General features: G+C 40.2%; 1 protein-coding gene across 2 annotated transcripts in view; it reads right to left on the reverse strand.

Annotated features, from left to right (window-relative positions):
- Positions 1-12,941: 12,941 nt before the first annotated feature.
- Positions 12,942-15,583, reverse strand: part of PDHX (pyruvate dehydrogenase complex component X) — a 41,904-nt gene continuing 39,262 nt past the window's right edge. The window contains exons 11-12 of one of the 2 annotated variants that reach the window (XM_084262938.1): positions 14,650-14,917; positions 12,942-13,580 (exon numbers count right to left, since the gene is read on the reverse strand). In XM_084262938.1, coding sequence (XP_084119064.1) covers positions 14,653-14,917 — 265 coding nt within the window. In that variant the 3' untranslated portion in view covers positions 12,942-13,580; positions 14,650-14,652. Of the gene's footprint in view, positions 13,581-13,604; positions 14,918-15,583 lie in introns of those variants that run through there. The other variant, XM_084262939.1, reaches the window with a different exon arrangement.

A 15,583-nucleotide genomic window follows, 5' to 3' on the forward strand; every position in this document is an offset into this window, starting at 1 on the left:
ACCTGGCTGAAGAGACCATCGCCCACCTCTCTACAACCTCCTTTCAGGTAGTTGTAGGTGGTGATAAGGTCTCCCCTCAGCCTCCTCGTCTCCAGGCTAAACATCCCCAGCTCCCTCAGCCGTTCCTCATATGATTTGCCCTCCAGCCCCTTCACCAGCCTGGTTGCCCTTCTCTGCACTGTGTTCCTAATGGGTGCAAAGTTTGTGAACACGAACAGCTTTACATGTTCTACTAAAAGTGCAAAAACTTCTACTAAACCTGCTACATATTTTTTCCCCAGCTTAACTAGTCAAGCTGGCTGATTACCAAGTGAACTTGCCATCGTAAAACTTCTGTCACCATAAACCATATTAATCTCTACAAAAGTGAAGCTGTGCAGTCTACTAACTACTGTAAATACTTTATATATTGTATGCTGTTGACTGGAGAATAAATAGTGTATACAATGTATGAATACACATAGCTGCACAGTGCACCCTCACACGAGGGCTGCCCTGGCTTTAGCACTTGGTGTCACTTTAAATCTGTACCTATTTAGCAGTGGCTTTGCAAAATAAAAACCTTCTCAGAGTTAAATTTCCAAAGGCTGCCCTAATCATATCAAAACCTATAATACAATGAAGGTCTGTAGCATTTAATTTTTTCTCCAAACATATTCTTTTGACTCAACCAATAAAGCCTTCCAGGATATCTCATCATCCACCAAGCTACTCAGAGTGAGGGCTACGAATTTTTGAGAGCACTCTTGTGTTCTCATTCATTATGTAGCTTCTAAAACAGCTTACAATGACAACATTAAAAGACTGATACTTGGCAGTTATGGATACAACTTGAAGAAGATCTTGTTGCATCACAGCCCAACCCACACTTGAAGAAGTAGTAGCTGTCCAAGAATGAACTCCTACTACAACACCCTAAAAATTAATTTGGATTGATTTTGATTATTTGCAGGCATAGTGTACTTGGAAAGCCAGTGCATTTCTTCTTACTTAGGCCAGTTACACGTGGCCTCATATTTCTCAAATGAGCTTTTTGAATCTAAAACCTAGCAAGGCAGAAAGTAATGGTATACTGATGCTATACATCTGGCGTTTAGAAGAGAGGTCTAATACTGAGATAAAATTAAATTGGTTCTAGTACACTAACTATACACAGTTAGTTAGGACAAAAATGAAAACTCATTTGTTAATTGAAAAGGTAGGAACATTATTAATGGATCTCTGACACTACACTTCCCATCTATTAAAGCAGCATATAAGAAATGACTACAGCTGATGTTTTGCAAGGAAGATATATTTATGAAAATACAAAGATTAACCTTCAATAAAAGTTGAAATCAACTTGAATATAGAAAGATAAAAACTGAGATTTAAAAAACACTGGAAATGAAAGAGGCTGATCTGGAACAGAGAACACATTTTCATCCTGGTAAAGCTCCAGCAAAGGAGGTTGCTCGTGAAAACCATAGTGCATTGAGGTCTTCAAAAGTAACTCATTCTTGGAGCAGCAATGGTCAAGAGAAGTCCCACAGGGATTGAAAATGGTGTCAGAGCCAGATGCCACTAATAAGGATTTACTGATGATCCCAGGCAGGCAAGTGCTGAATCAGGTGCAGAGCTCACCTAGGGAGTCCATTCAGGAGCAGAAGACAAGGGCAGAAATGAGGCTATAATGTACATCCAAACAGTCTGTTCCAGGAGATAAGCTGCTGATATATGTAATTCACTTTTCTAAACAGATGGCTTTCTGCAGTCTGAGAAGCTTCATAAGGTTACTTAATATGCATAACGCTGGAGCTATTTCTCCAGGTGAGGTCTTTGCTCCAAGTAATGTGCCCAACGATTATTTTCTGCATCTTCTCTCTACACTGACTTGTCAACCTGAGGCTGCTCCAAGGAAGTGTACATTCTCAGAAAGCTCATTTAAACACTTTCAAAAAGGTGGTTTGCCTTAAGATTTATTTACTGAACAGATTTATAATGATAATGTCTTATGACAGTGTTCACTAAGGTCATCAGCAATATTGCATTTATGATTCACCATGGCTCCTTTGGAGGTACTATTTCATCACATAAGCATAAGATCCAGCCAGAAAAATGATTATAGATGCCAGAGCAGAGGAAAAGAAGAAAACTTCATTGGGAAAATTAAATTAGTGTGGTAGCAGGAAAAAGATATGAAAAAAAGATGACCTGGCAGTGTTGAAAACAAAAAATAAACACAGGGTACACAAGGCTTGCTGGAACTGGAAAGACCAGCAACAGGTAGATTATGAGAAGCAATCTACAAACAGAGGCTTTCTGACTAGTTCCGTACAACTAAAAAATGAACCACCAAAGAACCATTCTCAGGTTGCTTTTAGCAGACACGTGCCCCTTTTTCTGGCTTTCTACCCCTAAACTCAACAGCCTCCGAGTAAAACATTGAATTAACAGCTCTTGCCTTGTTTTAGTCGTAGTCAACAATCACAATGCTGTGGTTGATCGCCATATGTTTACCCAGCAGGCAAGCAAAGCAAGCTTCTGTTCTTTCTGGAGTCTATGAAAGCTACAGAGAAGCGCTTGATGTTTGTAGGTCATAGTGCATTTGTGTTGTTAGAAATTGGAAATTGTTAGCACGTTGCCAAACCCACTGGCACATTGCAGCAATTCTGCTGCTGAGACAAGGGCAACGACAGCACTTTCCTTTCTTAAAAACAAACTGTAATTAATGATTCAGTGAGATGCAGTAACGCTGTAGCAAACGTGAGGCCTATTAGTTATGAAGCACAATGGAATTTTTATCAGGAAGAAATAGCGGTGCTTCCACTGTCAGCTGCCATATAAATCAATGTGCTGTTTTAATGATAACAGTTACTTTTGTGATTTGGCAGTGGATGTAAATGTCCTTAAATTTAGGGACATCAAATTTTTATTCTATTATCTTTTATTCTATTATGTGCTGGAGATAATACAGCTTGTGGAAAATTCAGGTCACAATAAGGGGCATGTGCCTAATCTAGGGCACAGCTGTACTACAGGCTTTGATTCCCACTTCCTTCTTCCCATTCTGGAAGGTGAAAGCTACAGAGTAACGTGTCTAATACCTTGGCCCACACTTCGTTTCAAATGGCTCTCATTTTCCAACCAGCCTTTTCTTTTCCACTCCAGCTGTTTTAAGGTTAACACAGTCAGTTAATAATTGGTCTTTGGTATCAGCAATTCTCTTTCTCCTATGTCATTCTGTCTTCTGTCCTAAGTGCAAGAAAATTCTGAGAGTTTTCCACACCCTTTGACAAATTCTAGAAAATAGAGCTTACTTTGCAGTAAATGGAGCTGAACTTGCTTGGTGATGTACATGCTATAGGGTATGTTAACACTGGAATGCAAATGTATGCTAAACAATACACTGGGGAAACGCAGCCTGTAAAGTTACAACTGTTTCCAGAGCTCCAGAAAGAATGACTGATACCCCACTGGAATTTAATCATTCTACCTTAGGGATATACAATAACATATATTTAGTTATTATAGAGAAAATCGTTCCTTCTTAAGTACCCACCCTACTGTTAGTAATCCTGAAAATAGTCTTCCGTGTAAAATTCAGGGTTTTTGTTTTCCCCTCCAGCTATAGAGCAATAGGAATTTTAGAAAACAATCTGCCATACAGGGGTCTGATGCCTGGGTAACAGATTTGATGGCAATATCAAAATCAAATAAAATCACTGGAGAAGTTAAAGGCAGAGAATCACTGAAGTACAGCATTCTCATGGTAAACACACAAGTGTGTGGGAAACTGCACTATAGCATACAATGTTTGACCAAGACCACTGGAGCAAGGTATCTTTTCTGTTAAAGGAAAGTCAGATTACACAGGTTACTAGCATTTAGTATTGGCATCAACATGTGACACTGTGAGCAGAACATCATTTAGGCTCAGTAGCTGTTAAAAATGGAAACAGAATGATGAAAACAAACAATAGTTTGTTGTCAATACCTTCTTAAAAAGGATTGCAGGAGGTGCTTACTTGGGAGAATCTTTGCTTAAACTGTGCACAACTGTGCATCAGAGAAAGCAGTATATCTGTCTTCTCACATTTATCCTCCACGTGGGATGGGGTGATGTCCCATACTGCAGACATCTCAGAGTGGTGTGGAAGGCAAAAACTATACTCCTTCAGACTGAGAGAAACTGAAGAAGCATCTTGTATCCTTGCTCATCACATCACATCACACATGTACAAAGGCTTATGTCCTGGATTCACCTGAGAGTTAATTTTCTTCATAGTAGCCAGTATGGGGCTGTGTTTAGGATTTGTACAGAGAAACTGAGATGTTTTTGTTATATGGAGATAGTTTTGTTATTGCTGAGCAGTATCGACACAGAGTCAAGGTCTTTTCTGCTTCTTACACTATCCCACTAGTAAGGAGGCTGGGGGTGCACAAGGAGTTGTGGTGACACAGTCAGGACAGCTAACCCCAACTGACCAAAGGGATAGCCCATACCATATGATGTCATGCTCAACATATAAATGGATGGGGAAGAGGAAGGTATGGGGGATGCTTGGAGAGATGACGTTTGTCTTCCCAAGTGACTGCTGTGCATGCTGGAGCCCTGCTCCAGATGGCTGAACAACTGCCTACTTGTGGGAAGTGGGGAATTAATTCCTTGTCTTGCTTTGCTTGCATGCACAGCTTTTGCTTTAACTATTAAAATGTCTTTAATAATCAACTCAGGAATTTTTCTCACTTTCACTCTTTTGATTCTCTCCCCATCTCACCAAGAGGGAGTGGGGCTTAGCTGCTGCTTGGGGCTAAATCACAACCGTTTAATAGATCTCTATTGCTCATATTTTTCTAATACATTCCATCCAAATGATACAGGGAGAGAAAAGTGCTTGTATCTCTTGAATATGTCTGACACATAAAGATGGGGCTTGATTATTCTGTGATTTTAATTAAAATGCTTTGGAAATACTTTCGTGTTCATTTCCCAAGAGAAACAGGCCCATAACATCTGGAATGAATACTGTATGTTCATGGCAGTGTTCAGAGGACAAGGCATCTCAGGAAGTTCTCCACTGTTTCCTGGAGGAAGTTACCTTGTACTTAATACAGTACTTATGCCTAATGCATTACACACAAGGCACCAAAAAATGAACAACTGAAAAATAACTAACGATTCAGTCTAGATTGGATATCTGCACTTAACTTGCCAATTTTCCTCTGAACCACACCATTTCATTACATTTCTCCCTGCCCAGCTCTCCTTCCTGTCCAGATCTTGCTGGATGGCAGTACAGCCTTCTGATGTGTCAGCCATTCCTCCCAGTTTTGTGTTGTCAACAAACTTGCTGACAGTGCACTCTATTCCCTCATCCAGGTTGTTGATGAATATATTGAATAGTATGTGAGGGACTCCACTAGATACAGGCCTCCAGCTAGACTCTGTCCCATTGACCACAACTCTCTGACTTCTTTCCTTTAACCAGTTCACAATCCACCTCACTATCCAATCCTCCAGACCAGACTTCCTCAGTTTAGCCACAAGGATGCTGTAGGAGACAGTGTCAAATACTTTATTGAAATCAAGGTAAACTATATCCACTGTCCTACCATCATCCATCCACCCCGTTATGCCTTCAGAGAAGGCCATCGGGTTAGTTAAACATGACTTCCCCTTGGTGAAACCATGCTGACTGCTCCTAATGATCCTCTTATCCCTGATGTGCCTAGAGACTGCACTGAGAATAAGTTGTTCGATCACCTTTCCAGTGACGGAGGTGAGGCTGATGGGTCTGTAGTTACCCAGGTCCTCCTTCTTGCTCTTTTTGAACACTGGAATGACATTTACTTTCCTCCACTCTTCAGCCACCTCTCCCATCTAAACCTCTCCCAGCTAACCAAAGATGGCAAAGACTTCTGCCAGCTCCCTCAGCACCCATGGGTGCACCCCATCTGGACCCATGGATTTATGGACACCCAGATTGCTTAACTGATCCCTAACCCAATCCTCATCAACCAAGACACTTCCTCTGTGGCCTCAGGGGTCTGGGGCTCCTGAAGCCACTCTCCAGCAGTATAGACAGAGACAAAGAAGCCATGCAGTAACTCCACCTTCTTAGTATCCTTTGTCACCAGGGCACTCACCTCATTCAGCAGAGGGCCTACATTGCCTCTAATGTTAGTTGTGTCCGCAATGTATTTGAAGAAGCTCTTTCTGTTGTCCTTGACTTACTTCGCAAGGTTTAACTCCAAGGAGGCCTTAGCTTTCCTAGTTGCCTCCCTACATTCTCTGACAATGTGACAACAGAGAGCTACAACACTCACACAGTGACACCCCTTAATGAAGCAGAAGAGAGATGTAGAATCAAGAGCTATTTTCTGTGGAACTGAAATGTTTTTTTATTAAGTACACTGTAGTCAAGGAGGCATTGTTTTCCACCAACACAAAGTGAAAAAGCACCTGGCTGGCGTCCCAGGCACAAATTGTCTTTCCTGGGTACTTGAACTAGGCCAGACAAGCCACTGAATAACTCCATCTCTATCCTGCTGATCACATATGCACTTAATAGAGGCCACGTAAGAAATCTCAAAGACTTGTTGCATTACATACTTACAATGGTTGGAGTGAAGGCAGCTGTACAGATATTAACTTTTACCGTGGATAAAACCCATGATGCAGAAGACCCATGGAAAGTTAAGTGCTCTGGAGATCACTGAACAGTTCCTGAAACAGAGAGACAAGGTTGGCCCTGAGTCCCCAGACAACTCACTTTCTCTATTTACCAGACTTGCTTTGCTTCCTACAGTGCCATTCAGCCGACCTGTGTCAGTTTTCAATAACTATCTCTAGTCTCTGGCATATGCTCTTCTTGGAAACTCTGTAGCCCTCTTCAGCATGGTCTCCTTCTGTACCCCTCTCTCCCACCTGCCAGCATGTACTCCCCCTCCAGACAATATATCTTCCTTGGAATATAATAGGAATTGCTCATTAGCCCGTTCTAAAAATCCAGCCTACTTACAGACTTGACTACATGACTGTTTGTATGAGTGACAATCATGTTAATTAATTGGTAATTCTTATTCCAAATAAACAGTTGGATCAGCACTGGGAAAAATCGAGTGTACCACCTTTTATAGCAATTCATTTGCATTGGTGTTTGAGATCAAAGGCATTGGTTTCATGATGTCATGCTCTTGGTTTAAGACAACAAACCTAATGTGTTGTAATCAGCAGCAACATGTACCAGCATCTCTCGCTTTTTCCCTACTGTTTTCCTGCTGTGTCGTTAGCCTACTATTCACTATTCTTTTAACGTACATGCAAAACATTTAGAACATTCCTACCTGGTTATTCTCAGGTTTTGGAAAGTCATGTGTGCTAGGAAAAGTCCATATCCTTCTGACAGGATTTTCTTCTTTGTGTCTAGGTTCAGGGCTTTTTCATTAAATGAAAGCAAAGCACAGAGTTTTCTTCTTGGATGCATGTACAGAGTACACTTCTAATTTATTGTTTGCATACATCTTAGTTCTAGTAACAGTTACATGGGTTTCAGTTTCTGATATTAAGAAGTTTCTGTGTTTTCTTTCATATATCTCAGTAAACCACTTGGTAAGCATCTGGTAAGCAGGCAGTCCTTGTAAATCTGGGGTGAAGATGTGTCTGCAGTTTGGAGTTTCCTGGGCATTTACACTTAAAATACAAGTCACATGTAAACCTTTAGCTGCCTGCCACAGGTTACTAGACAGAGCTTTGCCCCTCTTTGATACATGATCCAAATCTCCAAATTAAAGATAACAGTAGTTGATGCTGAAGGTTGGATCAGATTTAACCAAAACTGAAGATCACAATGTCTCTTTCCTGCTGTTTCTATTTCATTGAATTTCAGTTCACTGTTATAAATGATCTGAAATCTATCAGAAAGATAATCAAATCGAGCCATTCTCCAGCAAGTCCTTCATTTCTCTTTTTGAAAGTAGCTTGCAAGATGATTTCTTACCTGTGTATGAGGCAGCTCTCTATCAGGAATGCATAAGTTGCATGTAGTGCATGCCTTTATCTTCAGAACATGCACAACTATTCGTGCTGTTAGAAATGTCTCCAAGTCTAAGGAAAAAAATATTACTTTTATATAATGCCTTGCAGTGAAAGTACAAAAGGTCCTGTCAAAACACAATCAATTAAAAAAAAAATCATTCAAGTTCATTCTCTAGGGAAACAAGAAACAGCAAGTCAGAACCTAACAGCGGTTTCTCCTCCTGCTTACTCAGTGATGAGTTTGTTGTTTACATGCAAGCCTCAGCATTGCTACTCCTGAAGGGTAGCTATTCTCCTCTATTGGTTAGCTTTGTTATTTTTTTGCCTTTTTTTTTTTAAGCCAGGTGTAAAGGGCCACCACAATCCCAAAACACAACTTGGGATGGTTAAAAAAAAAAAATCCTTCTAACAAAGTGATTTGGCAACAGTTATAGGTACCCTGCTCTACGTTGTAAAGCACAGTATGTGCTTTACATTAAGGAGTCCTGCTTTAGTGAGTCTTGAAGAATTAAAGCAATGGAACAAAGGAATCTTTTGAAGGGGTGGTACATCCTGCTGAATTACCGTAGGTAGTGAACAGTTTAGAAAGGAGGAAATAAAGTTATCTTAATTAAATATTTCCTGTTGCTTCACACGCTTTGAATAGTTAGCTCAAAATAAACCATTCAAAAAGCTTTCTCAGCAGGTGAATGAATAAAACATTCACAAATATATATATATATTTACACATATCCATACACAGAATAGTCCCAAATTTTTACTCCAAGTCTCTGCTTTTCTCCTTTTGCACAATCTCTGAAGATAATTATCAACCGGTTCCTGACACAGGGCTGGTAGGCACAGAATACCAGCAGCAGCACTAGCCAGGATTATTCAAAGCCAGTGGGAAGATGAACTAATGACTGAGAGCAGAGGACAACCCAAGCTTACAGAAAAGGAGGCAGTAGGGTTGTGGGTATTCTTTCTTAAGCATGTGATTCACAAACTGGCTGACATCGAGACTTACTTCTAACATACAAGAGTACATCTAAAACATCTCTATCACAGTCAGAATAAGCTCCATGCCAGGAATACCCAGCCTTCATATTAATGGTCTTGAAGAAACTGTTATCTTAAATGCACAGGTACACTGTTGAAAGCTTGACAAGGAAAATGTAAATCTAATTCTCTGGTAAAATTTCTCTCACCTTTAATCTCTGTAACGTTTAAAATGCCCCCATGTAGTAGATCATAGAATGACAGGACCTCCCCGGTTAGCCAGGACTGCTGATCAAGGATTGAAAGGAGCATCAGCTTTCTGCTGTGTGGTCAGTTGTTTTGTCTTCTCACAAGTTGATTGTTTGAAAGAGATGACACTGAGTGCCAGGAGACTGGAGATATGTGAACATAAAGGTCATATTCTTCCTCACTGACATTTCACAATATTATTGGAAGCCAAAGGCAACTTTTTGAGATGGAGTTGGAGCTGCTACCCTAATCTTTTCAGTCTCTTGGCACCTCTTTAGAGAGTCTTGGTAGTATTTTCATTTAATGTCTCTGAATGGACAGACAAAGGGTTCCTAATCTGCCAGAAAAAGCTGTAACACTATTATGCTTCTCAACAGGGAAATGCAAGATCTTATTAACATCTGATAATTTTCTGTAGGCACAACCAATTCACTTGTGCATTGAGTCCAAACTAATTCTGTACATAAGTTGTCTCTCTAATGACTCTTTGGGGGGAAAAGACATGAATATTATTTTGAGTCTCTGTATTGCTTGTACTATAAAGTGAGTAGTAAAGGTGCTCTAGGATTGTTGCCAAGATGAGCAATGTATTGCACTCAGAATGTTTGGTTGAAATTTACACTCTAAGGCAGGAGTCTCGCGCTTCAGAAAGGAAGAGAAAACAGCACGATGATACTGTGTGCTGAAGCCTGGAGAAACTCGGTGCATGCTCCTCATGGACATGACAGAAAGTATAAGCGTCTACGCAAGCAAACAGCCCCCATGAATATTTAGCCTTCTAATTTATTTGGCAGGCAAGAAATTAAACACGCACCAAAGCTGCATAATGAAACATACTTACAAACAGTTTAAGCTGAAACAGGAATTGGTTAACTAGGTCAACAGAGTGTCCTAGAGGGATCCCTGCACACTGGAGCAAACAGTGTGTGGTACTGAACATTACACAGGCAATGTGAAAATCATGAACTCTGGGCGAGAGAAAGATCTGCTGCACTAACAATTCAGAGTATTCTTCATACAACAGTGAGCAGAAATTAGAATGTTCACAGCCGCCCTATCTTCCTGTCTAGGCCATATGAGAAGAACTTTTAAGTTTAAAAGAGATCCTAGGTGCCTAATCATTCAGATGATAAATAGTGGTATTCATTAACATGGTATGAATCATCTTCCTTAGTGCACGTAATGAACAAACAGAAAAGCCTGTCATTTTCCAGGTAGTTATTTTTCATAATGACACAAATGTTTAACTTGCCAGCTAGGACAATTTCTGTGGGCGAACAATATTGTTATTGTATCTGAATAATTACCCACTGTGATACCTACAAGTCAAAGCAAAACTCATGTCAAAGGGAAGGAGTGCAAACTGAATTCAAGCAAAGAGCGATGGCTTTTCACTGAGAAGAGTTTAGGCAGATTTTATGAAGTAACCATGCAAAGTAACCAGTTGAGCTTTGAGTAAATGATTTGGACCCCTGTTTAATCCACACAGTTATCTGAAGTTTCTATGTTTCTGGGAATGTTTACTTATTGGCATGCTTCAACAAATCTCCATCAGGCTATTGTGAACATCCTCTGGGTTGACTCACCAAGCATAATTACAAAGAAAGAAATCACAGGGTTAAATTTAAATATTATGCTTAACTAAAAACATACTGTGAAGGGTAAAAACATGAGTGGCAGAGGTCACTCAAGTCTGTTCAGTTTAGAGAAGGCTGAGGGCAACCTCACTGCAGTTTAAAACTTCTCAGGGAGGGCAGTGGTGCTTATCTCCTCCCTCTGGTGACCAGCGATAAGACAGGAGGAAATGGAATGAAGGTGCGCCAGGGGAAGTTCAGATTTGACATTTGGAAAAGATTTTTCACTGGGAGGGTGGATACTGGAACAGGCTTACCATGGAAGCACCAGGCCTGTCAGAGTTCAAGGAATAATTTAATCATATGATTTAGTTTTAGGTAGTTCTGCAAGGATCAGGGAGTTGGCCTCGATGATCCTCATGGGTCCTTTCCAGCTTGGGGTATTCTGAGATTCTATAATCCAGTTCTTCAGGAAGTGCCATACAACAACCAAGGTTTGCATCTGATCCTACTTCCAAGAGATGAAGGCAAGTTAGTGTTGACTGTTCCTTCTTTACTCGCGTCAGGTGCTTTCTGAAACACTTCAGACAACTAACCATCAAGCTACAGCTTAAATTCAAGAATACCTATGTACTAAAGCCCTATTTGCACTTCCAGATGCAGAAATGCAGTCACCTGCCTGTCCCGCCTGCCCTCTGCTGGCCTCTCCACACGTGTTTTGTCTTTCAGTCTGTCGCTGACTGAAATAATGGAAACCAGTAGCATCGAGGTTCGTACCAAGCAACCCACCAGAGAGGACTGTCTCAGTACCCTGACTCATGTGTCTGAAGAACGATTCAGTGAACGGATCTACGTGCAGAGATTAATAGGCTGATTAATAAAAAATCTTGGAAACATATCTGGGGTAATTATACATATATTTCTGGCAATTTACAAAATACACCAAAAGAAAAAAGTATAGTTCCTGCATTTCCCTGCAGAAAAATTAATTTTTCATGCTACATTACTATAGCTAGAAAGGAACCTGATAGGAGATACACTGAAGACACTTCTCTATTGTGCTAACATCCTTTAAAGCTACTGCAACAATGCTCATCTTGAGATCAATGTCACGCTCATCTTAGACAGACTCCCCCCTCCTGCTAGAACATCTATCTGGCATACTTTTCAAAGGACCGCTAGGCCTTTAATTTAAATTACACATTCTCAAAGGGTTTGGCGTGGCCTCCTAAAGCCAGAGAAACCTCTGCTCAACAGTCATTTGGCTGAACTAAAAAAGAAAATATTAGTAAATTAGATGTTTTAAAACTTAACCTAGTGTACAAAGACTAAAATGGAAGGACCTGAGCATTTAAATTACTTAGTGTTATAAAAACATTAATCTCATTTTATTGGACTATAATTTAGCTAACATTTGGAAACTTTAAGTAAAATAAAATCTATCATCATAAGCATACAAACAATGTACACTGAACAACCGTATTTATTCATTCTTTCTTACAAAGCCCTGTGTGACTCTTCACATATAATTCAATACCTCTTCAAGCAAAAAAAAAGGCAACACATGTTGTCTACAGATGGATATTGGGGGAACAGGGCCTTACACGTACTAGGGCACTTCTTAAATTATAACACTTGATTTCTTATTAGCAACCTTCAGGGTGAAGGAAATAACAGCTATTTATTTCTGAGCCATGATGTGCTATAGTACTAGATGAGAATCTTTCTTCATCTGAAACTCAGAAAAACGTTGAGTGGGTGGATGGCTAGCTAAATTTCATTAGTTGCACTTCTTATGAAGTGAAGGGGTATTTTATTTCAAGCCTTAAAAAAAAATCATTCTCTAATTTCAAGAATAACATAGCAGTTAAGGCAAATCAGCCATGGACAATAAGCTGGAACGCAGCCCCTTCCACAGCACGGAAGTGGTACAGAACATAAGTTGAAATACATGAAAGGCAGCAGAACTTTCTCTCATCCCTGCAGCAGTACAAACAGTAATCAGCATGAGCTTGAACAGAACAAATAGCTTAAGAACAGTAATTTTATGCGATCATAGAAAGTCAAGAAAGAAAGAAAAAAAGCCAATGCACCCCCCCCCCCAACAGTTTCAAACCCACAGGTCACACTACTACATGACCAATCCTAACAGCACCTTTGTCACTTTATGGCACAAATTATTGCATATGAAAAACTCATCAAGCATGACACGTAGTTCCAATAATTCTGAATTAGTTTCTCTAACTCTGCAATTGCATAAACTTTAATGTGATTGATATGCAACTTTCTGTACAATACAGCATATAAAAGCAAGTGTTCAGACTTGCATTATTTATCATACATATGGCTTCAACTCAACTTCAACATTCTGTTGTATCCAGTGGGGCTACTCATTAGAAGTACTGAGTTGAGAGGTTTTGCTTGTATTAACTAAAGGTTTTGTCTTGCAATTAGCTTTTTAAATTACGGCTGCAGCTCAAACAACAAGTGTTCCAAATCTTTAAAAAACAGTACTTGCACAAATTATAAAAACTCCCAGAATTCTCAGGACAATTAATATTCTCACCAGGTCCTGTAAACTGAGAAAGCTTGTGGGTTTAGATAAAAACATTTTAATAGGTAAATGAAAAGCTGCACACACAAGCAAAGCAAGACAAGGAATTCATTCCCCACTTCCCATGGGCAGGCAGGTGTTCAGCCATTCCTGTCATTTCTTTTCCCCATTCATCTTCACAGTCATATTGGTTTCTTCAATGTAGCTTATTACAAAAGAGAAGATAAAGAACAGTTAAATCTGTGATGCAAACTTTATTTCAACCTAATTTGCATGGCACAAGATGCCAGAAACATATTCTGAAAACAGAAAAACTTTCTACTGCAGCAATAGAATTTCGCTACCCAGTTACCTCAGTATTGACCAGGACTCATAGCAGCACTTTGGTCAATTATGATTCTTGCTTTTCTCGCTCAGAAAAGCTAGGTATTTAGCCCTTAAATAAAACATCCCACCTCAGCACAGAAAAGACACCATATGGAATACCGCTTTCAGCTCTGGAGTCCTCAGTACAAGACAGATGAGGGTCTACAGAAGTGGGTCCCGAGGAGGGCCACAAAAAGGATCAGAGGACTAGAGCACCTCTCCTGCAAGGACAGGCTGAGTTGGGCTTGTTCAGCCTGGAGAAGGCTCTGAGACCTTATAGCAGCATCCAGTACCTAAAGGGAGCTTGTAAAAGATGGGGACAAACCTTTTAGCAGGGCCTGAAGCAACAGGACAAGGGGTGATGATTTTAAACTGAAAGAGGGCAGATTCAGACTAGATATAAGGAAGAAATGTTTCACAGTGAGGGTGGTGAAGCACTGAACAGGCTGCCTAGTAAGGTGGTAGATGCCCCTTTCCTGGAAACACTCCAGGTCAGGTTGGACAGGGCTCTGATCTAGTTAAAGATGTCCTCACTCGTTGCAGAACGGATGGACTAGATGACCTGTAAAGGTCTCTTTCAACTCAAACTATTCTAGAAGTTTCTTTTAAATTCCATTTTCTTGAATTTTCCTTTACATAAGTGATTGACTTTTCTACGCAAATGTTATGTCCTATTAGTACTGCTTAAGGAAATGTAATATATTAGCTTGAAAGTGTTTTAGAGTATAAAACCTGGTCATTGTAGAAGAGACTAAAAGCATTAAAATTAATAGCATTTAACATTAATTCAATAAATTAAATACTTTAACTGTCCATCTCACAGTAACAATTTACTCCTCAATACAGAAAAACAATCCCAAGTACATAGCAGTAATCTATGTTGACAAAAGCAGCAGCAATGTTCATACATCTTAACATAAGGCGAGTCGCATTGGATTCTCTATGTTGGCTTTCAAGGTCTCCAGAAACTTTGAAGCCAGTTCATCATCTACCACCCGACCATCACTTGAAAGAGTCACTGTCATGAGCTGATGCTGCTGAAGTTTCTCATTCCCTTCTTCATCTTCCACAATCTTGAGCTCTGGTCTTGCCCGTCCCACAGCTAATATGCAGGCCTGCGGAGGGTTTATGACTGCAATGAAATCATTGATGCCAAACATGCCCAGATTGGAGATACTAAATGAAAGAGAAAAGAGTTAACAGAAATTATAAATCCCCCCAAAGAAATTACCTATATTATTTTATCATTGTAGAAGGTGATCAGGTTTGTCAAACATGATTTGCCCTTGATGACATCTGTAGCTTTTCCTTTGTCCATTGATGTAATCATTCCATCACAGACGGCCACTAAGCTGGTCAAACAAGAGTTGGCCTGGTAAAGCCATGCTGGCTGTCATCTCCCGACCCTCTCTGTGCCTTAACACAGCTTCCAGGAGAATCTGTGCCATGATCTTCCCAGGCAGAGAGGTGAGGCTGACAGGTCAACAGTTTCTAATATCCTCCTTTCTACCCTTTTTAAAAATGGGTGCAGCGTTTCCCCTTTTCCAGTCACCAGGGACTTTACCTGACTGCCATGACTTTTAGAAGATCATGGAGAGTGGCTTGGCAGCTACATCAGCCATTCCCTCAGGACTCTGGGATGCATCTCATCAGGTCCCATAGATGTATGTATTTTCAGGTTCCTCAAGTGGTCATGAACCTGACCTGACCTTAAAGTGGGAAGAATTTTGTTCCCCCAATCCCTGCCTTTAAGTCCATCCACTTGAGATGTGTGGGAAGAGAAGTTGCTAATGAAGAGGCAAAAAAAATTGTGGAGTACCTCAGCCTTCTGGCTGGTCTGTT

Source organism: Gallinula chloropus, assembly GCF_964237585.1.
Source record: "Gallinula chloropus genome assembly, chromosome: 4".
NCBI classification, from domain to species: Eukaryota; Metazoa; Chordata; class Aves; order Gruiformes; family Rallidae; genus Gallinula; species Gallinula chloropus.